Source organism: Heliconius melpomene, chromosome 11 (genome assembly GCF_056956725.1).
Source record: "Heliconius melpomene rosina isolate 202511_hmr_F chromosome 11, ASM5695672v1, whole genome shotgun sequence".
Lineage (NCBI taxonomy): Eukaryota > Metazoa > Arthropoda > Insecta > Lepidoptera > Nymphalidae > Heliconius > Heliconius melpomene.
In genome coordinates this window covers 4,637,900-4,660,688 of record NC_140399.1, presented here as the reverse complement: position 1 = coordinate 4,660,688, position 22,789 = coordinate 4,637,900, and the positions used below count along the sequence as shown (strand labels likewise).

Genomic DNA, 22,789 nt, shown 5'->3' with positions numbered 1-22,789 from the left:
TATATTTATAAATGGCCCATTATTATTACAAAACAAATTCTAGCTACATAGTAAAAATAAAATATGGTAATAATAAAAAATCACATATATAAATTTGTTTTTATTTGAATAAAAATTATATAGTGAATCTAAAACTTCAAATAAGAATCTTGATCACTTAACAGTTTAATCCTGAGTTTAATATGCTATAAAAAGGTTAAGATATTAACAACTTATGTTATTTTACTGTACAAGAAAACATTGACTTGTACCTACTATAGAAGAAATGTACCTAAGTTTATAAATGGTTTTAAAGTTAATATACAGAAAGTTTCCACTCTTTAATAGCTTCTATAACAAAATGTATCCCTAAAGTTTCTATTAACAAATATCTACCATCTCTGCCATTTCATACAATCAATAACAGATACAAAAAAAATCGTCTTAAGTAAAATATTATTGAATTAATTTAAATTAAGATCTATTCAGCCAAGCAATAACTTTGAACAATAAATATGCAATACTTATTGCATAAGCAATTTTTTCTTTTTGTTGACGCTGCAACTGTTCAGCTTCAATTGCCATAACACGACGATTCAGTTTGACAATTTGCCTTCTTAAGTGCACCATCTCTTCTGAAGCAGAGAGCCCTTCTCCATTACCCATTGGTGGTGTTGGATCTCTAAATATACATAGATTGCATCGTTGGTAATATTGGTGGCTTACTAATTAACTAATCAACTATAACTGGCATATAGCAGAGTAAGCAAAGGGCCCAGTGGTAAGACACTCCATTCTCTGTTTTACATTTTTGAAAGTGTTGAGTGGTGAAATTCAACATAACACTTTCTGTTGCCACAATAGAAAAATACTGACTCCCAACACCATAATAGTCATAAATTAAAGCAGTGAAACTTTTCTTATATTAATTTTATTAAGTACTCAATCAGTTGGGCGTCATGGCGCAGCGGTACAAGGGTGTGACTGTAATGCGGCAGTTGTGGGTTCGATTCCTACTCGAGGAAGTGAAATATTTATTTACGTTTATATTTCCATTTCTTCGCTCTGGTGTCGAGGCAAAGCACGGCGTTGAGTTCTGCCCTGCAACACCTCAAAAATTCAACAGAAAGTGCGGGACGGAGTGTCTTAAAACTAGGTTCCCTCTGCCTACCCTGCTGTGTGCGGGATACAGCGTAAAAGCTGGTATTCCATAAAATATAATAAGATGTTATTTTTATTTGCCATGCATGTACTGACTATTATAAGTGTAAGTACACTTCTTAGTATAATGTGCGAGTGTGTCAGTTATTGGTGTTTCATTCTAACAACTAGACTGGCCAGACATGAATGCGCCATGTGTTATGGAAGCCAATGCTATGATAGTATAGTTACTACAGCAACTATTTTATTATAGTTTAGAAATTCAAAAAATATGCACTACTTTTTTTTATTGATATTGTTAAAAGTGATATTACCATTAATTTATGAAAGCTATTTTAGTCTATAAAATACATATTATGTCTATGTCTAAATATTTACCTCAGAACAAGACGTGACTCAGTCATAGTTGATTCATTGAAGTGATCAGAGAGTGTGTTAACTGATTTAACTCCATCATTTATGGAGTGTATCATTGAAACATTTCTTGGAGGTGAATTCTGAGGATCCATTGGATAATCATCTGCAGAAGGAAAGTAATGCTGGTCAAGGGTAATGACTCTTGGAGGTGTGCTTACACGAACCATGCCTGGATCAGTCGGTAAAACAGCATTGTCCAATTGTATTTCACGTGGGGGAGCTTTAGTACCTATTAGATGAAATAAAAAATAAGATAAAATAAAGATTAATGTTTTAATAATCTACAAAAATAGAATAAATATTAGTTTATAAAATTTTAAATATGCACAGGTATATCAAATACCTTTCAATTTCATTGTCCTACCTAATATGTGATGACTGAAATATTATAAAGGAATTAAAGAGAGAAGCAAATAAATACTAAATCATCTTTGTCTCTTATACAATATGATTAAAACAAAATTACTTTTTCATACAAATGTACATATAACACCTATTTGTAGAAACAAATATATAAAATGTTAACCTATATGTTGATCTTGACCCATAACAAGAATTCTTTCTGGCACTTTCATATCAAACTTTTCGTTTGCATAATCCCATCCAGAAACTAGCCCATTTGGAGCATTTTCATCATCAAAAATTTCTCCATTTGCCTGAAAGTATGATTTACAATAACCAACCAACATATAAGAATACAATTTCGATATAGGTATATTTTTATATGACTAAATTTCTGAGATCTTAATACTTTACAAAAAACTTATGGGTGATTATTTATAGTATAGAAAGGTAGCAAAGCTTTTTCCTTCCGAGAGTTTAATTTTTATCATTACATCAAGCGAAGCCAGCGGGAAGCAAAGCCCTATTCATACCTATGTATAAATAAAAAATACCTTTATTCTCTGTGGCACCGTCATATTATGGCTTATTAGCCGAGTATATGATTCGTCGGAGTTAGATTGCATTGTACCCACAAATATGTATCAACTTCTAATTGGACATCAATTTAAGAAATCTGCCAGATCGAGGATTTTATTTAATTGATCTAGAAAATATATATGGGACAATTCAATAGTACACGACTAAGATAATACCCGTATTAATTAAAATACGTAAGGATTATATTATTGTAAAATATAATAATAAGATAGTTGTTAACTTACGGCTCCAAAAGTAGTTAAATGAAACTAGTCAAAAAAAGAATATTTCGCTATTAATGGGTAAAGTTGGCCTCAAATTCAGAATCACTGACAGTTTACAGATGTCAACAGTAGTAATAATTTATTATATTCATCAATGACAAATGTGAAATGACAATTGTATCATTGACATTAGTATAGTAATCTGTTTGCATAATCATTTTTTATTTAGATAAATAGGTACGGAATTATAGTATCGTAAAATAGGATGGATAGAAACATTTTTAGAGTTAAAGTTTCATATTAATTTTGTTTCCGACTATATATTATATATTTATCACAGTCAAAAGTGTTTTTATATTTATTTTTATATTAAATAAAATATACATATAGGCGATTCTTTTGTGTTGTTTTTGTGATGAAATAAAAGATCAACCGGGGTGAATATAATTTTGTGGGGTAAATAGACACAAAACCGGGTAAGTTTTAATTTTTTATACTACAATACAGACAAAATATCCAATATTTCTTTTTATTCCCTTGAGTATATGCATTCTGTGGTCTACGCTAACGACTGTCGTGTACACCTGTCATTGGCTTGCAAAACTTATAGTAAATAGGTGGATGATAATTCACTGAAATTGAAAATCTTATAAACGTAGATTTTTTTATAAGAAATAATGTCAAAATTTCGGGAATAACCCTTGTTAATTACATTAATTTTGTTTCCACGTAGTATTAGATATACTTATTTTTTAATAAAAAAATAACAATGAAAACCACCGGTGGCAAAATCTTATTAATTGTATTAGTTCACGTTTTATTTACATTTGCAACTAACATAGATTCTGTTAAACGAGAAGATAAGAAATCTAAAGGGGTAACAACATTTGTTAGCGCCAAATGGGAAGCAACTCCCATTGTATTGGAATTGGCAGAGTATTTATCTGCCGAAAGCACAGATTTATTTTGGTCCTTTTTTAATGGCATTAACTCTCTAAAATCCAACTTAGAATCTTTGGGTATGATTATAATTTTATTTCCATTTTATTAATAACAAAAAATAACATACTTAATACATAATTTATAAAAGTATTGAATTAATTGCCCATTTTCCAGATTGAGAATGTTGTATGTTTTTAGAATATTACATATATATTTTTTATTTTAGAAACAGATAAGCACGTTTATGATGCTTGCATTGGAGTAGCCAGCAGTCTGCTAGTGCCTGCACAGTTACGCATGGCCAAACTAGCACTTTCAATGCATTTAACATCACCTACAGTTCGAATGTTTCACCAAATTGCCTTACAAAATGGAGCTAAAGATACACCATGTGATTCATTTGTTTCCATTGCATCTAAGAAAATCTGTGATAATGATGTGTTAAGAGACACACTTAAATCATTGGCCCAGTATAATCCAGTAAGTTAATATTGAGTAATTAATTGAATTGAATAAGACATAAATTATTGGGGTAATTGTAAAATTTCCAAAATGAAATAAAAAATAAACATTAATTTCTAGGAAGAACATGGACTAGAAACATATTCACTTGATCATTATTATCCAAGCAGTGACAATAAAAGCCTAACAGCAATCTTGTATGGTGAACTTGGCATCTCAGACTTTGCTATAAAACATAAAATTTTATCAGAATATGCAGACAAAGGCTTAATCAATTATGTTGTCAGATGGAAAGTTAAGGTAATCTATATAATATTTTTGTTCTAACATCCATAGTTTAAATAAAATAGTGTTAAATATTTTCAAATGTTACTGAATTTTAGGCACAAAGTAAATCTAAATTAAGATTATCTGGCTATGGGGTAGAATTACAATTAAAAAGTACAGAGTATAAAAGTCAAGATGATACCACTCCTAAAGAATCTGAAGATGGTGATGCTGCAACACCATCCGAGGAAGAAGATGAGAATGATCCACAAAATCAGATAGACGGATTTAACTTTGGAAGACTGAAGTAAGTTATCAATGTAAAAACCAAAACACAAAAAATACTCCTTTCAGAATAACAAAAAATATTATTTCTGACTTAAAATAGTATTCTTGACTTTTTTTTGAGTTTATGCTGGCATGCACCTCTCTTATATATAAGATTATAACTAAGAGACTACTAGGAACTAATACATATCCAAAATTCAGTAAAGAATTGTCAAAGGTCAGTGTCTCCATCAAGGTTTTAAGTATTCAGATGTAGTTTTGTCAGTATCAGATATTAGTACTAGTATCCGTGTGCTTTTTTTGCTCTCTCTTCTGATGACTAAAATCTTCGCCAACATTGTCAAACTTTGAGATATTGTACTCTTTAATTGCAAGGCAGCTCTCAAACAGTCACTCACTATTTGGATTCAATGTAAATACATACATGACGATGATGATCTCATACATTTATTGAGATCTCTTTAATGGTTGTAAATATATCTGATAATTATTTTGTTTACTATCGCAAGTTAAGTGAAAATAAAAGTTTTCTGTGACACAAAAATAAAACAAAAAACTTACGTAAGTACCGACGTTAGGTCTGCTAGGCTGCATCGAAATTTCAAAACGTAATCATTAACACAAATACGCGCGTGATGATAACACTACCTGTTACAATGTCAACGTAGGTACCGACCATGCAGCTGCTTACATTGTTGTTGGGAATTGTTATTTTGTGGGGAAAGGTAAACTAACAAGTGCAGTACCTGCTGGGACCCCTCAGTCTGCACGTCTGTACTTAAAGGTTAAATTTATTCGTGGCAAAAATACAAGTCTATAAAATAATATGCAGTAATGCAGTAAATATAATCTGACTGTTACATTCAAGACAATTTAGTTGTTTATTAGGTTTCCTGTGCTTGCTGGGTGCAGTATCTGTTAAGGTGCATATTAATTTAATGCTCTCATATAAGATTTATTATTTTTATTAGAAATCTGTTCCCGGCATTACGGAGTCCATTAGAGCGGTTCCGTAGGCATTTATCTGAGATGAGTGAGGAGCTAGCACCGCTCAAAGTCTGGCAGATGCAAGCGCTTAGCATGCAGGCGGCGGCGGCGGTGGCGGACGCGCACAACGCGGGTGGCGAGGAGGCGTTGAAAGTTCTTACTTCTATTGCACAGAATTTTCCTATGCAGGTGTGTTAACTAGTTTCGTTTTATTGATTTACATTTTATGTATGTATTGTACACATTATTTTTATAAAAAACATTTGCGGTGTTGTCACTGGGTTATGTGAAATTGTAATTGATTATGCAAAGATTGAATTTATTAATTTAGCCTTTATTGTTTTTTAAAATATGTGTAAATAGGAATGAAAATTTTCAAAATCTAAGAGATATATACCATAAATATTTGTTATAAAAAAAACAATGTTATTATATAACTATTACAGTTTTTTACTGTCCACTCCAAATTATCATGACATTTAGAAAAAAAATCACTCTCTAAAACTGACCATAAATCATAATCCAGTGGATATTTAGGACTAGATGACGGCCAGTCTTAAGCTCTGATGAGGTCCGGCACGATCGTTTAACGTTCACAAAGATTGGGTGGATCGAGCTTTATGACTCGGCGCCGAGTCTTGCTGAAAGGACGGTTCTTGGTTACTGAATATGGTCTTATTAAGAAAATTGTTAAAATTTTCTTAAAAATGGTATCTTGATACACTTGTGCCCATGTTTTGATGCCTATTTCACAAAATTATGGCTCAATCACTCCTTCATAGCTAATCTTCTAGGTCAACTCACTGAAGTATCAGTATCACTGAAGCCACATTGTACTCTGTTGACTAAATGGAAAGGCTTCTTTAGAGATTTTAGAATAAAGACGGTCATTTTGTTTGTTAAAATATTCCTCAGATGTAAAAATATTCTAATTTTTTTAAAATATCAGTCATGAAATGACCCTTGTCTCTTTTATAGGCTGCAAGTCCTAAGTCATTTTTTAAAATGCGCGACATACTTCTAGGGGCTATGTTCTTCTTCCGAGGCAAAGTCTTTTGCTTTACGATAGGATTTCTTCGAATTCTAGCCCTCACAACTTTGATTGCCTTTTCGTAAGGACACTACGTCCACGTAGTTTAAACAGAGAAGGTTTGATTGAAGCTGTCAATAGCCCAGTATACAAATATTTGACTAATAAACTAAAGGCTAAGTATACAATAATATTTACAATAATCTATCTTTTTTATGCAATTCACATTAAAAGACTACTAATAAATATTTTAAAAAGCAGTTAAAATATATACAAAAAAGACCAGTGATTTCTCAATAACAACTCTTTAAAACTTGAACAGACGAAATCATTAATCCACGTCAACGTGCCACGAGCATTCCGCGACGAAGTCCTATACAATCAGGATATATGGGCCTCAGCCCTCGGCCTTCGTCCTGCAGAGCCTTTACTTCTTGTGTCGGGGGCGCAGTACGATGCAGAGGAGGTCGATGTTCTGGCGCTATTGACTGCATTGAGAGAGGATATTGGACCTATGAATACTTTGCATGCTTTAGGTAGTTTTGTTTATTAAGTACTTTAGGTTTTTTCTTTTTATTGCATGTTTTATCCTGTTACCTGAGCATCGAAACTAAAATATTAAATAATTCATTCCCCTAAGCGGGAATTAAACCTACAGTCGAAGCACTTCTCGATTCCCACATCATTAATGAGGACTAGACCCACAACTAAGCTTGCCAAGTAGGCACAGTAGCACCATAGACCAATATAGTATTTGTGTTGCAATATATCTTTTGACTAACCCGCTACGCCGCCAGGATATAGCTTGGAGCTATATATGTATATATACTAACAAAAATTCTTAATATTACATACAGGATTGTCTAAAAACTTTATCAACAAGCTCATGTCCCTGGAAGTAGGCGAAACAAATACGTGGGAGGAATATGGTCTGGACATCCGCGACACTGCCATAGCTTGGCTCAATGACTTGGAGACTGATGATCGTTACAGACGCTGGCCATCCTCCTTCATGGAGATGCTGAGACCCACTTACCCTGGGATGCTGAGGAACTTAAGACGGAATATTTATAATTATGTAAGTTTTAGAATAAACCTATTGATCATTATAAATATGTGAAATATATTTTTACTTTAGTAATAATCACATTTAAATTATATGGTTTGTTATATGTTTGAAGATGTTGGTTTTATTATATGTTTGAAGATAATTTTGGCATTGCATGATTATTGTATGAACTTTAAAATTTGTCGTCAAAATGTGTCTGTACAATCTCCATTAAAATGTATCTAGTTGCAATATTTAACAAGTAATTCCAGTATTTCATATATTACTGAAATAACTATACTCTATTTTTTGATCTATAGTAATACTATAGAACTAAAAAAATCGTAATTTGGACTCATTAATCTTAGGAACTACTTCTTGAATTGAAAACTTATTTTTATTTTGGATAGTCCTTATATTGAGGATAATCTTTAGTATATAACTTTCTGTATGGGTTTATGGTCATACATATTCTGAGTACCCAAGGTAATCATCACTTAACATAGGCAAAAATGCAAATTAAAACTAGTATCTTCAGCTTATATCACATGTCTTTTTAAATAATAGGTAATCATAGTCGACCCGACTTCTCCTGCGTCAGCGCCTCCACTTAAGCTTGGGGAGACTCTCCTGAAGCACGCGACGCCGGTCCGAGTAGGGCTAGTGCTGGCCCCTCACAGTGCCGACGCTACACTCGCGGCGGCCGTGCGTAGCGCCTTCAACTATGTGGCGCAAGATAGGAATTCTAATAAAGAAGCGTTTTACTTCTTGACACAGGTATGCTTGTTGTTGTATTGTTGTTTAAAGCTTACAATCTACGATAAAACCAGTTTAGTAGATATTTTTAGTTAGCAATTCAATTTAATTTTTTAACAAATAACAAAGCTGGAAAGCTTAAGCTGAAATGTATAAACATTCTAAAACTGTTGCCAGCCACACCAAAAAACAAACGAAACCACATATACATTTCTACTGTAAGCTAAATTTAAAAACGAAGAGAATTAAGGCAGTCGATCGTATTGTACAGGAAATAGTCAAATGTTACTTTAAAAATAAATAAAATTGTTAATAAACGAAAAAAATATCGAAGGTTTATTGATAGAATGAAAAATAAAATGTGAAACAACATGTAAATGATTGTTATATTGTAGACACTATAAATATCTAAGTATAAACTTTGTGTTCTTAAATGTTACATTTACTTTTTTTTGACATTATTTAATAACAATTTATTTCTTGCAGCTTTTGTATTCATCACAAGAAGGTGAAGGTCTCACATTGGAACATATAAAGAAACATCTAAAAAAATACACAAGTTCTAATGCTAACTTAAATGAAATAATATCGGAAGATTCCGAATACAACTTTGGTAATCAATTGGCAGAGGAATTTGTTTCTAAATTGGGCACTAATAAATATCCACAGGTGAGATAAATTTCCTACATACTTTGTAAATATCTAGTACTATAAAAATACAATTTAATATTTCCTTTACTATAGACATGTTTGATCAAGCATGGCTGACATTTCAGGAATCACTGCCCTATTCAAGAAATTTGTTGCGTGTATATTATTTAGTGAAATTATCTAAAACTTAACACTATTATTATAAACATCTTTACCCAAACAAATGACTAATTGGTAATACAAACAATCTTATACATGAGTTATATATTGAGTAGCGAAACTCAACACCCCTGTTTATCTTGGTATTAGAGCGACAAAGTAAAAAAAAATAATCCCACAAGTGAAAATAAAACCTACAACTTGTGCCGCTGCGCCACAACAGAATAATCGGCCTTGTATTATTATTAATATAATAAATATTGTTACTATTAATACAGGTATTAGTCAACGGCGTCCCCCTATGGGACGAGAGCCCGTCCCCAGTGACGTCATCAGTGGAGCTGCTTGAGGAAGCTCTTGTGACGGCACTCTCCCGACACACTGCGCGCCTTCAACGCGCAGTGTTCCGCGGAGACCTCGCCGATAGCGATGACGCTGTCGATTATATTATGAAACAGCCCCACATTATGCCGAGGTATTTTGATAATATGATGTAGCCTAAAAATTCTAGAGATGCGCCGAATGGTGGTTTGACCGAATAACCGAATACCGAATACCATTCAGTTTAAACTTTACCGAACCGAATATTCGGCCGAATTGTTCGGTTTACGATTTCTTTCTTATTTTGTCGCGTAAACAGGTTTTAACATGTATGCCACCTGTCATTGCCGGCTAGATAACGAGCGGGCCGTACCTCACCGCCACCCGAAACCACGAAATTTCAAAAATTATTCAAATGTACTAGAATCTTCCTATCAACATTCCCTCCCTCTATTTCGAATGAGATTTTCTGCTCCAGAAAATTGTGAGCTGGAACTATGACAAACAGGGAAGGACATCTACAATATATTACAACTTTTAAAAGGAATATCATGTGGCGTTTTGGAAATTCCTTGTTGTCCTTCCACGTCGATATCACTTGGGTACATTCAAAAAGGCTCCTTTTATCACCTTAAAAGCCAGCAACGCATCTGTAGCTCCTCTGGTGTCGTGGGTCCGGACAAGGTTGTGGGTAGCGGTGGTCATTTACTATCAGGTGACCCGTACGCTTGTTTCTGTGTCGTTTTCCATAAAAAGTACTCCTGGTAATAGTGTGTATAACGAACGACTATTTTCGAAAACAGGGAACTTATATGAAGAAAAATGCAACAGACTGGAAAGGGACGGAAGTTTGGTATTTAGCACCATAATTTACCATTAATTAATTATAAATAGTACAATATTTACGTTTCTTTCTGATCTACGAGGGGCGCTCAATATATATTTGGTATCAGCACTAAAACACAAATTTTACATTTTACACACATTTTTTACTCACATTTGACTTATAATAATAACTTAAATGTTACATAAGACTTTTTATATTTCATTTCTACTGCATCGTGCAGCCAAGTAAATAGAAATACTCGAACCGAATATATTCGGCGCCATAGCCGAATAATTCGGCCGAATACGAATATTGAAAAACATGCCGAATACACCGTATTCGGCGCATCTCTAAAAAATTCGATTGTAATAAAATATTAATTTGTATATTCTTATTAGTTATTTAGTAAAATCCTTTCATTTCGAACAGAAATAATTTTCTCCCACAGTACAGTATTTTTTTAAATTTTGCAATGAATATTAATTTTTAGTGTCACTTACACACTGCGCGCCTGCAACGCACGGCGACCGCGGCGACCTATTTGATTGCAAAAAAAAATAATACAGTATTTGTAGTCAATTTCTTATAACGTTTTTTTAATTAAACTATAAATGTTCAGATTAAACCGTCGTGTATTAGCTACTGAACCGTCACAATATTTGGATCTAGCGGGAGTTCCATCTTCAACAGAACTTTTTACTGAGGAAAAAGTGCATCGCTTATTGCATTTGACGGGTATGTACATCAACTATTGCTTTAATTAGGCACAGAAAACCAAAATTAAATGGTAAATAACTTAACGCAAATCAATATTTGTTACACTGTGAGACTGCTAGACTTGACATGTCTTTGTTTTATGTATTTACTCTAGCAACAAATGTTCGTTAAACTAATTTTGTTTTTATTTCTAGGTCGCGACGCACTAGCTACAGCATTGCCAATATTCAAATATTTTTCAAAGGGAGGCAAACCTGAGAAAATAACACAAACTATATGGGTCATTGGTGATCTTACCATGAAGGAATCTAGAGATCTATTGAAAAATGCTCTTGAATTCATGGTAAATTTTAGTTTACATATTTTCGTGTATATTTTATTTATATAACAATCAATTTCACAGAAATTACAATTATTATTATTTATATTAATTTACCATTTTAAAACATTGAAATATCGTCTAGACTAAATCAAAATACTAATATTTTGACTAAATCAAAATATTAATATTTTGACTAAATCAAAATATTAATATTTTGATTTAGTCTAGACTATACGACCCGATGTAAGTCGAGGAAAAAGTAGAGTATATTATTATTACATTATATTTAATTTCATCTATCACACAAAAAATTCCAGACTTGAAACACTTGAACCACATTTTGTGGTACTCTTATTGATACCGCATTAAGTCCGTAAACCGCACGAATTTTATTCGCGGCGTTCGTCGCATTCTTACCTTTCGTAATAAAAGTTTAAAATGTACCGAATTTCTTCGTCACATACGTTTATTTTGCTTGCTTGAAAAACAATTGAAAAATGGCGGAACTTGTTTTTGTTTATTTATTACCTACAGATTTAATGATATTAAAACCAGCCAGCTTCATTAAGCCAAAGAGGTTTGATTAATAATAATACTTCAAAATACAAAAATGTTTTTGCCCCGATCTATTAATATAAATAGTATATAAAAATATTAATAAATTATGCTTTTTGTGTTATATTTAAAAATGAAACAAACGTAATTTGAACGTTTTCTAGAAAGAAACCCGAGGTGTTCGTGTAGCGTTTATACCCAACGTAGATGGTTCAGGAGCAGATCAGTCTCTTAATAAAGTAGTATTGGCGGCGCTTGTCGCGCTCGAGCCCGCGCCCGCCGCCGCCTACGTATTGCGACTGCTCAACCACGAGGGGTGCCATGAGAGGGCAGACTGCGAGATATTGGTGAGTGTAAAGATATATGTATATTTATGATTCTGTTGATACTTGTCCATCTGGCAAGACTCTTTTTCATATCAAACTCAAATTAATATAAAAAATCCAGGTCTACAGTCCAGGAGAATTTAAAATTCTAAGTCAATGCAATCGAAAGATAATGTTATTGTGTTTATTTTTTCACGCATCGTATAAAAATCGCGTAATTACAAAGTGTAGCCTACTTATGTGTTAAAAGTACTCTAATACTTTAGAAAATGTAGTAATTATTTAAAAGAAAGTCCAAAAAATATAATTTATAAACTAATCCGACCGCAGCTACTATTATTTTTAATAAACAATTAAAAATTAACATTATATACTGTAACTTTGGTATTTATTATTTATTTTTGTATTTTCGAATATATTAAAAAAAATATTCTTTAATATTCTCAATACGACTTACTTTATATCACATAATAAATAAAGATTAATTTCATTTTCATTTCAGCCGGAAATTATCCCAGCACTAAACAAACACGAGTGGGTGCTGAAGGCGACGCGGGTGCTGTGCGCGCGTAGCATGCGTCTGCGTGCGTCCGACCGCGCAGTCGTGTATAACGCGCGTCTCATCGGGCCCTTCCACAAGGGCGAAACTTTCTCTTTGGAGGATTTTGTATTGCTTGAGAGGTAAATTTGTTGATGTTTTTTGTTTATTTCATAATAAGGGGCGTTTTTATTTAGATCTTTAAAAATGACGATGAAGTAAAATGATTTAGTTGTACAATTCAACCGTTTGAAAAATTAACACTCAAAATAGTAAATCTTCTCCACAAACATGCAGTTAAATATTATTTGCAACTCATTCTATGTATATATTATATCCTTAATCAATGGTTGCTTCTACGGAACCCTTTATGGGTAAATCTGACTTGCGCTTAGCCATTTTTTGTATTTGTATCTTTAAACTTGCAAACAAATATTAAATATAAATGTCTACTGTTATAAATATCACATGTCTTATAATATAATATAATTGATTACAGATATAGCAATCAAGTATATGGAGATAAACTTTCAGAGTTACTAAATAAGAAAAAAACAGTTACCAATGATATTTTAGATGATGATGGTAAATTTTGTTTTGTTGTATATTTTTTGAATTCATTATTTATGATGGAAGTATTTTGTATTTATTTTTTTAGCGTCAAGCTGTGTCTCACATATAGCAGGGTAGGCAGAGGGTACTTAGTGTAAGGATACTCAGTTTCTTACTTTTGCCCTAATTTTGGGGTATTGCGCTTAGAGTAATGGAATTTAACGCCTCTCTTTATCTTCTAAACATAGTGAAAAAAAAAATTAATTGGTTTCCCCGAATGGAAGCCAAAATGGCAGTCAAATGGTGTTCCACTGCATCACGCCATTTTAATTCTTTTTTAAATTTACAAATTTACATTATAACATTTTTTAAAATTATTTATATAGATGATGAAGCCGAGCTATCTACAGAAAACTATCTTAAAGTGATATCCGTACTAGCAGCGCGTAGTCCTCGTGCCCGCACGCCTTTGCCCTCAGGCCTGCGTACGGAACACTCTGTTGTAGACCTACCCCCAATATATAAAGATGAAGCTGCTGTTGAGGTGAGCTAGTTATAGATTTTATTACTTTTTACTTTTTTGACTATAAAATAACTCTTTTGTTCTCAATAATGTAGAACAATTGCGACATGTCTAAATATAAATATTATTCGAGATATTTTATATTTAAGTTAAATATTTAAATTTATTATTTTATTTTTATTTCCTCGTTCCCTCGAACAAGGCAAACACGGCAGAAAATGGGGAACGGAAGTGTCTTAATGGGAACTTAAAGTGTCTTAGTACTAGATTCATAGGCTCCCTTAATTCCTTTGGTAATTGGTAATTATGTCATGGTTGTTTGTGTACGATTTTAGATAGTAGCAGTAGTGGACCCGGCGTCAACGGCGGCGCAGCGTTTAGCGCCATTACTGCTAGTTTTGCGACGCGTTGTTAACTGTCGGCTGCGGCTCTTCCTCAACCCACAGGATAAGAACTCAGATATGCCACTTAAGAGGTATTCTCAATTAGTTGTGTACTAAAATAATCTTTCATATTTCAAGGAAAATATAAGATTTTAGTAAATTTATACGATATTTACTTTTTTAATGTACCGCTGATGTTATTTGTAATCTATTGTTTTGTCATATGTATAATTCAGTAAATACAGTAAAATATTAATTACTTAAAATCAACATAATACTTATAAAAATAATAAACTTGACTTAGTCCTAAAAAATTATCTCTCCCATGTAGTTTCTACCGCTACGTCCTGGAGCCAGAGCTGCAGTTCACCCCGCGCGGGTCCCAGAGCGCGGGCGCGGCTGCCCGCTTCTCTCGCCTGCCGCACGCGCCGCTGCTGTCGCTCGAGCTGCGCACGCCCGCCAACTGGCTCGTGGAGTGCGTCAAGTCCGTCTACGACCTCGACAACATACGCCTCGCTGATGTTGACTCCGTGGTTCATAGGTAATATTTTGTTTTATTTATTATTACAATTAGAACGTTATGACATAGTAAATTATGCTGTTTTACAAAATTGTTTATTCAGTTTGTCTGTAGGATCTGCCGAGTCCCTTTATATAAGAATAGTTATATAAGTAATTCTCAAGTCTTTTATATCAACTGTTTAAATTATTTGTAAACAGAAAATATTTAAATCTATTTAAAACTGATTCCCAGCGTTTGTCCTGAGAATGCCCCAGAATGCCTTTGCATATCTATTTATATATTTTTATTCCATGAGCTTTAATTCTATTACTTTATTTCCTAACAGTGAATTCGAACTAGAATACCTGCTACTCGAAGGTCACGCTTGGGATACGTCACTGGGCACGCCACCGCGCGGCCTCCAGCTGGTGCTGGGCACGCGTGCGGCTCCCGATACCGTCGACACCATAGTGATGGCCAACCTTGGCTACTTCCAGCTAAAGGCCAACCCCGGCGCCTGGACGCTGCGCCTCAGGCCAGGACGCTCAGACGAGATCTATGAGATTGTTGGGTATATTGACTATATACTTTATATTTTGTTCTTTTTAGCTTCACGCTTTATCTCGCAAGATGTAAGACACTTTGTTCACATTTCAAATGGTACCCCATAAACCTAAACTGGTGTCGCAAGTCCCACATACTGCTCTGTGCTCCTCTCACTGCTACACAATAAACCACAACAAGTATGGTGAATCCATGTAATGCCAAGGAATTCTTTCTCCTTAATGGTTTTGAGATTGGTTGTTACTCATGGATATACTTATATTTAAATTATTTACATTTTCCCGAGCCGATTAGATAAGAGCGGTGTCCTTTCCCTAAATAAACGGAACGTAGAGTTGTCATTCTTAAGTTTTCTTTGCCCTGTATGATACTGAATGATTAACTATAATAAAAATCTTACTATGCATTATATTTATTGTGAATGCAATATGATCCTATCGTGTAACCTGATTTATTGACCTATATAAAAGTCTAAAACAGAATTGTTCTGTAATTTTTAAAATACAGTTTCAAATAATTTTTTTGGAGGCCGGCGCGTGAACACAAGCCTGTAACTGTAACGTGATGCTTGCATGCTGGATACCCATTCGGGAGTAAGAATGATGATTAATTAATATTTTATTTTCTTCGCTCTGGTAGCAAGGCTACAACTCGGCGTTGAATTCCACAGCTCAACGCAGTGCCTCACAAATTCGGCGGAAAGTGTCTCGATACTAGGCCTGCTAAATACGGGATACAGCGTGAAGCTAAGAACAATTTTTTAAATTAAATTTATGTTTCATTGTCCAGACATGAAAACACAGACACGCCATCAGGATCTCAAGATATCCAAGTGCTCATGAGCTCGTTCCGCAGTCACGTTATCAAACTGCGGGTCAGCAAGAAATCCGACAAACAACACCTAGATCTACTCGTAGAAAATGATGAAAAGAACTCGGGTGGCATTTGGAATTCTATTGCAAGGTAGTTTTTATATGCTTTTACAGATTTTGCTTTAGGCAGGATATTTTCGTATAGATTCTGCCAATTGCTTAGCAATGTTTCTGAAAAGGTAAAAAATGGAAGACGGCACGATGCTGGTCGCAGGATTTAATTATATAAAGAAGATAGCCATTCTATTGAAAACAAGCATTATGATTAACGATTGGGAATAAAATAAATAAACATAAAAATATATATATTTGTCAATATTCACTTTTGGATTGTAGGCTTATGGGCGAAATTCATCTCCTATTTTTGTTACTCTCCTTTTATTTTAAATTAGAAAACGTAGATAATTTGACAAAACACAGAGAGAATTTTAAAAAGTCTGTTGTAAATTTTTTGAATTGTTTTCTAAATAGTTCATTCGGCGGCGGCGACGAGCAAGAAGCACAAGATGAAACGATCAACGTGTTCTCCGTAGCATCTGGACATCTTTACGAGAGGTTCCTGCGTATTATGATGTTGTCGGTGCTCAAACATACTAAATCACCAGTTAAGTTCTGGTTCTTGAAGAATTATTTGAGTCCTTCCTTAAAGGTAAGTGAGTATTGTAGAAGCTTAAAATCTATTAAACTGAAGTTTATCTATTTTATTAAATTTTTCTGACTCACGAGGGATTCCCTGTTATATTGTTTCTTTTTTTTTAAACAAAATTAAATTAATTATTATTAATTTGATATGACTTTTTAATTATGTTTTTTATAACGAATAAACTAAACACTGAATGTTAAGGCAAGCTTATCGCAATATAATATTGAGCCGTTTCTGAGATTAGCGTACACAAACACACAGATAAACAATAATATAGGAAGTCACTGTTTTGGGTTCTGTTATATTTATAAACTAGCGGACGCGCGCAGCTTCGCTAGCTTATTTAGGGGTGAATTCTAATAAACCATGAAACATGTGTTCAATGAAATATTTTTAAGTCTAAATTTAAAATTTTATAAAAATCGGTGGCGATTTATAGATTTTTCCATACAAACTTTCAACCCCTTATTTGCACCCTTAGGGGAAGAATTCTAGAAAACCATGAAATACGTATTCAATTAAATACTTTTAAGAGTCTGAATTTCAAATTTTATAAGAATCAGTGCCGATTTAATTTTTTTTCTATACAAACGTTCAACCCCTATTTCACCCCTTTAGGGTTAAAACTTTTCAAAATCCCTTCTTAGTGGATGTCCAGATTACAAAAGTAAACATCTGTCCAAATTTTACGTTTCTACCATCAGCGGTTACGGCTGTGCATGCGTCTTACCTCAGTCAGTGAGGACAAGTCCTTTTATATATATAGATATAGATAGATTAGTCTTTCCCATAAATATTCTGTGTAAAGACAGCGCTCAGTTATATTTTTGTTATATGTAACATTGATATTTATTTTCAGGACATCCTACCATACATGGCCGAAGAGTACGGTTTCTCGTATGAGCTAGTACAGTACCAGTGGCCGCGCTGGCTGCAGCGGCAGCGCGACCGCCAGCGCACCATATGGGGGTACAAGATTCTCTTCCTTGATGTGCTTTTTCCTCTGCACGTTAAGAAGATTATCTTTGTTGATGCCGATCAGGTAATTAAATAGGTTATTTTTTATATAGTACAAGTATTAACATTTTTACACTTAAATGCTTGTCAAATGTGTGAATGCTTATATACAAATGTGAAATTATGAATTCTTATTTTTTTAAATTCTTATCCTAAAATTCAAAATTTTCGTCATAGAAATTGATGAACTAACAACAAATATAGACGACAGCAGTAGCTCTACTAATATACATTGGTATGTATTTGATCTGACAAAACCGTATTATTACAGATTGTGCGCGCAGATTTGAAGGAATTAGTTGATTTTGATCTAGGCGGAGCTCCCTACGGTTACACGCCTTTCTGCGACAGTAGGAAGGAAATGGAAGGATTTAGGTAATTGATACAAGTTACAATATATAAATATCTCAATTAAATATAATATCTCAATTAAATATAATATCTCAATTAAATATAATATCTAAATCAATTATAAATAGCTTATACTTGCGTTTTATTTTAAAATTTACGTCGTCATCATTAGACAGACTATTTATCGTATAATTTAATTGTACGATTAATGGTACGACGACGTAAATTATAAAAAAACGCCAGTTATAATATGTATCTGCTGCGTTAACACTAGAAGCGCCGCCGTCCCATTTTTGACCCAAACGCAAGGTTGATTATATATAACTTTTTTATTTGTTAATTTATGTAGATGAAATTTTTTTACTATTACCAATTTTACATCTTTAATTAAAAATATAAATAATTTTATAGCAGTCATACTTTTTGAAAAAAAAATGAGATTTACCTAGAACTGCCGCTGGGTCATTTTTGTCCCGCCATTATTATTTTATTATTTGAGGGTATAATTTGACATATTTTCATGCCTCGGGGACGAGGTGGAGGGGAAAGGGCAATGCGGGGGCGGAAAAAAATTGAATAGTAGGTTTAGCAGTCAATGCCTAAGTTTTTAGGGTTTTGTAGCTTTTAAGGAAAAAAAAAACCCTTATAAGATCATTTTTTTGTCCATCCGTCTGTCTGTGCCTTTATCTCAGGAATGCTTGGAAAAATCGAGTTGATATTCGTATGAGTATATGAATATGAACTATATGACGATCTACAGTCCCTTGATTTCCTGAAAAAGCGCCCTTAAAAAAAGATATGACTATTTATATAGTATAAAACATGTATTTCGACACTATAAAGGGAATCAAATTAATAAGGTACTTTCAGTTAACTTAGAATCATGAAATTTGGCAGCTAGCTTCAACATGTAGTACTAGTACAGGAAAAAATCTGAAAACTATACATTTATGTATAAATCTTAAAAAATAATAGCCTGAAAAGTGGGGTAAAATTGGTGTCAATACTAAATTTAGCCGCTAGTCCAAGTGAGATATCAGATGAAAGGATGACTAAGCTAGGCTTGAATTTCAGAAAAACACTTGATACCAAATGTGGGCAATTGTAGGGTAGGTAGAGGGAAACTGGGAACCTAGTGCTATGCACTCCGCTGGCATTTTCCGCCGAATTCTGGAGGCATTACCACTGTTATAAATCATCTGTGATGTATCTCTGATGAAGAATATATTAATGCATTACTTGGCCTACTAATAATATTAACTAATTTCAATAACTTATAATTTTGTAAGAGTTATTCAGTTAGTTGTCACGACCTTAGAACGTATTAGAAATATTTGATTCTTTCTTTGTGTTTTATTTTTTGGTACTTTTATGTTTGTTAAAGAATAAGAATTGATTATTAAATATAGACCATATTTTACGAATTATTTTAATAATATTTTTTTTTGTATTATACCAACAATCAACATAATAAGTAGAATGGGACAAATTTGTCACGACGGCGGTTCAAGGGGGGTCTCAATCTTCGGCACTTCTAGTGTTAATATGATTTTAGATTTGTTTAACGTTTAATTATCATCTTCCCGTGTACATTGCGGACAAAGTTCAGAAAGTTAAACTTCAGTGCAGCCATGTCTCGTTGGCCGTACTGTATATACAAGTGTACAATACAAGCATATTAACATGTTTAAAGGTTCTGGAAACAAGGCTACTGGCGCAATCATCTGCAAGGGCGTAGCTACCACATCAGCGCGCTGTACGTGGTGGACCTCAAGAGGTTCCGTCGCATAGCCGCCGGTGACCGCCTGCGTGGACAGTACCAAGCACTCAGCCAGGACCCTAACAGCTTGTCTAATTTGGGTTTGTTTTTCTTATTTTTTTTTAACTTCACACCGTATAAGACCTCGTTCTGCACTTACCGTACAATTTTTGGGATGGCCATTTTTGAGAGGCCCAAATTCTGACTGTAAACGCGACTGGTTGTAGGTTCGATGCCCACTCGAGGATATGGAATATTTATTTAAATTCATATTTCGCTCTGGTGTCGAGGCAAAGCGCGGAGAGATTTGCCATTCAATACGCAATGCTTCCAGAATTCGACGGAACGGACGGACGGAACGGAGTTTCTTAACGCTAGGTTCCCTATTGTGTGCGGGATATAGTGTGAAGCTGATTTTTAATTTCATAAGAAATGAAGAACTTATTCCTTATATGATATGTTATTTACAGATCAAGACTTGCCAAATAACATGATTCATCAAGTGGCTATAAAGTCGCTTCCCCAAGAATGGCTCTGGTGTGAGACCTGGTGCGATAATAATTCCAAGGAATACGCCAAAACTATTGATTTGGTAAGGTGTTAACACGCTTTTATTAGCTCTGTTCTATAATATCTTTTTTAGTAGTATAGCTTAGTAAAATTCTTGTGGGTACGAGTCTCACTGAAAGTAATAAATTATTTACTGGTACTTGAATGACTTCATAAATACAATGCTGCAAATTTCATGAACTTTAGCCTTGATGTTCATTGCTTGTCCACATTGCGAAAAATCGCTCTAATAAACCAATAGGAATAAAATTAATATGCACTATTATTTTACTACAATATATATTTTTGATATGGCAGTGCAATAATCCAATGACAAAAGAAGCTAAGCTGTCCGCGGCCATGCGCATTGTGCCCGAGTGGCGTATTTACGACGAGGAGGTGCGCGCGTTGCAGGCGCGCGTGCGTCGCGGCCTCTACCAGCACGCCGACAGCGACCAGGTAACTGCTATTCTAAATTAAGACAGAACCTTAAAATGGAATCGGTGCAGCCACAACTAGTCTACCGTACTATACGCATAATATATAACTAAAAAGCTGCAACAGTTACGTCCTCTGTTCAGTTTGCAAAACAATGAAATTTATATAAATGGAAGAATATTTATTCTAAATATTCTAAAAAATTAAAATTAAATGAAATCAATTTTATTAAGCAATCTTTGGATAATGGAAATCAGAGCGCTTGACGGTTTAGAATTTTAGTAAATTCATTTAAAGCTATATTTATATTTTGTTATTTTGCAGGAAATTGATAGTCACCACAACGAAGAAATTATTGGAACAAAAAATCTGCCTAAGGGTAAGTACCAAAGCAAGCTTAAAAAAAAATTAAATTATAAGTTGTGCATATACGAAATCATAATCTAATAACATAGCATCAATATCCAAAAAGATATGATAAATGCTATAATTACTTTAAAAAAGAATAAATTATTTTTGACAACGCATAAGTAGTAAAAATGTATTATAAACATAGAACATGTTATAGTCAAATCTATAGTTAAACAAAACATAAGTATAGACAGTTAAATCATTAACAGTTATATAAGTATTTTATAAAGATAAACTTTTGTAGTAAATAAACTCACACTATTAACAAGATATTATTTTGTTTTCAGATAAGGAACACTCGCATACGGAGTTATGATGAGAACATATCTTGTCTATTGTAACTTAAATTTTGTAATTCCAATTTAGGTTGTACGTTTATAGGTGAATGCTCTGCGTGAATTTACAACATTATGTGTGCTCATAATTAAACTTTACTTTAGTTTAAATCAATTGCATTACTCTATTTTGTAAATAATGTTCTTTAATTATATTTTTTTGTCATTTTCACACTTATTTCTAATTATTGTCGGCGGTACTGTCCTAACGTGGAATACTAAGAAATCATTTTTTTAGTTCACGTTAAAAAAATCCACTTTGAAAAAAAAATGTTCTATTAGTTAACTTAAAAGTATCGCAAACTAAATCAAACAATCATAACTTCTTATAATAAAGATATTTCAGTACCATCGACAAATTAAAAAAATAAATCCCAGTGTTATGGACCAATTAGATTTTTTTTGTTCACAATTTGTATTGTAAAATATATTTTTCTATATAAAATGCTTAAGAGAAAGTGATTGTTAGACCATTTGATAGCAATATTGAAGTGTATGGCATAAATGTCGGAATTTAGTTTTATTTTTGTTTGTTGTTTTTTCTTTCGTTAGTATTTTATACATATTTTCATTCTATCCACATTGTTCTGCTTATGTGCATATATTTTTTTTGTAAAATAAATTTCGAGCTGTGAAGATATTTTTTACTTAATTTGTATTATTAAAAGATTTAAAATGCTTTTAATAGATTAAAGACTGTATCTTCAATGGATCTCTCATTTCGTTTTACATAACATAAGCCATTTGCTAGCCGCCACATTACTAGGTTAACATAACTTTGCAATAGATTGTCTTTCAAAAATAATATGAAAAAAATTGTGAATAAAAATTATACGATATTAAGCTTTTTTATCTTAAAATATCCTCATCTCTGCATTTTTTAGGAATTCTAATTGGACTCTATAAGTAACTTTATTTATCGTGACGTCACATGTAACGTAAAGGACCTGTTTTCCATTTTAAACTATAGGATCATCAATCATATTATTGAGA

The 22,789-nt window shown here is 33.3% G+C and overlaps 2 protein-coding genes across 6 annotated transcripts; one reads left to right on the top strand and one right to left on the bottom strand.

The window, feature by feature from the left end:
- Positions 1-85: 85 nt before the first annotated feature.
- On the bottom strand, positions 86-5,347 carry Tango11 (transport and golgi organization 11). Of its 5 annotated transcripts, none has more exons than XM_085193233.1 (5): positions 5,223-5,347; positions 2,454-2,605; positions 2,084-2,213; positions 1,519-1,786; positions 86-661 (listed from the first exon to the last, which is right to left on the bottom strand). In XM_085193233.1, the coding sequence occupies exons 2-5, from the start codon at positions 2,523-2,525 to the stop codon at positions 454-456; spliced, it is 678 nt and encodes a 225-aa protein (XP_085049359.1). In that variant the 5' UTR covers positions 2,526-2,605; positions 5,223-5,347; the 3' UTR covers positions 86-453. The 5 variants fall into 5 exon arrangements, with proteins under 5 accessions (XP_085049359.1, XP_085049358.1, XP_085049362.1 ...); XM_085193232.1 differs by lacking the exon at positions 5,223-5,347 and adding an exon at positions 2,724-2,880; XM_085193236.1 differs by lacking the exon at positions 5,223-5,347 and adding an exon at positions 2,724-2,880 and having other exon boundaries at positions 1,519-1,660.
- On the top strand, positions 3,280-22,639 carry Uggt (UDP-glucose-glycoprotein glucosyltransferase). The gene is made up of 28 exons (XM_085193216.1): positions 3,280-3,721; positions 3,871-4,124; positions 4,227-4,406; positions 4,490-4,680; positions 5,633-5,837; positions 7,001-7,214; positions 7,536-7,756; positions 8,294-8,503; positions 8,969-9,151; positions 9,571-9,767; positions 11,059-11,174; positions 11,351-11,499; positions 12,198-12,380; positions 12,862-13,040; positions 13,397-13,482; positions 13,836-13,993; positions 14,308-14,447; positions 14,687-14,896; positions 15,204-15,428; positions 16,211-16,384; positions 16,765-16,942; positions 17,796-17,978; positions 18,225-18,328; positions 19,998-20,164; positions 20,534-20,655; positions 20,931-21,071; positions 21,375-21,429; positions 21,749-22,639. The coding sequence occupies exons 1-28, from the start codon at positions 3,472-3,474 to the stop codon at positions 21,775-21,777; spliced, it is 4,704 nt and encodes a 1,567-aa protein (XP_085049342.1). The 5' UTR covers positions 3,280-3,471; the 3' UTR covers positions 21,778-22,639.
- The last annotated feature ends 150 nt before the right edge of the window (positions 22,640-22,789 follow it).

Excerpts from the sequence above, each read along its gene's own strand:
- Tango11 (XM_085193233.1), bottom strand. The coding sequence starts at position 2,525 with ATGCAATCTAACTCCGACGAATCATATACTCGGCTAATAAGCCATAAT. Across the intron at positions 2,214-2,453 it reads CGGTGCCACAGAGAATAAAG|GCAAATGGAGAAATTTTTGA; the intron begins GTATTTTTTATT and ends TCATACTTTCAG. Across the intron at positions 1,787-2,083 it reads GGGTCAAGATCAACATATAG|GTACTAAAGCTCCCCCACGT; the intron begins GTTAACATTTTA and ends TTCATCTAATAG.
- Uggt (XM_085193216.1), top strand. The coding sequence starts at position 3,472 with ATGAAAACCACCGGTGGCAAAATCTTATTAATTGTATTAGTTCACGTT. Across the intron at positions 13,994-14,307 it reads AAGATGAAGCTGCTGTTGAG|ATAGTAGCAGTAGTGGACCC; the intron begins GTGAGCTAGTTA and ends GTACGATTTTAG. Across the intron at positions 18,329-19,997 it reads AAGGAAATGGAAGGATTTAG|GTTCTGGAAACAAGGCTACT; the intron begins GTAATTGATACA and ends ACATGTTTAAAG.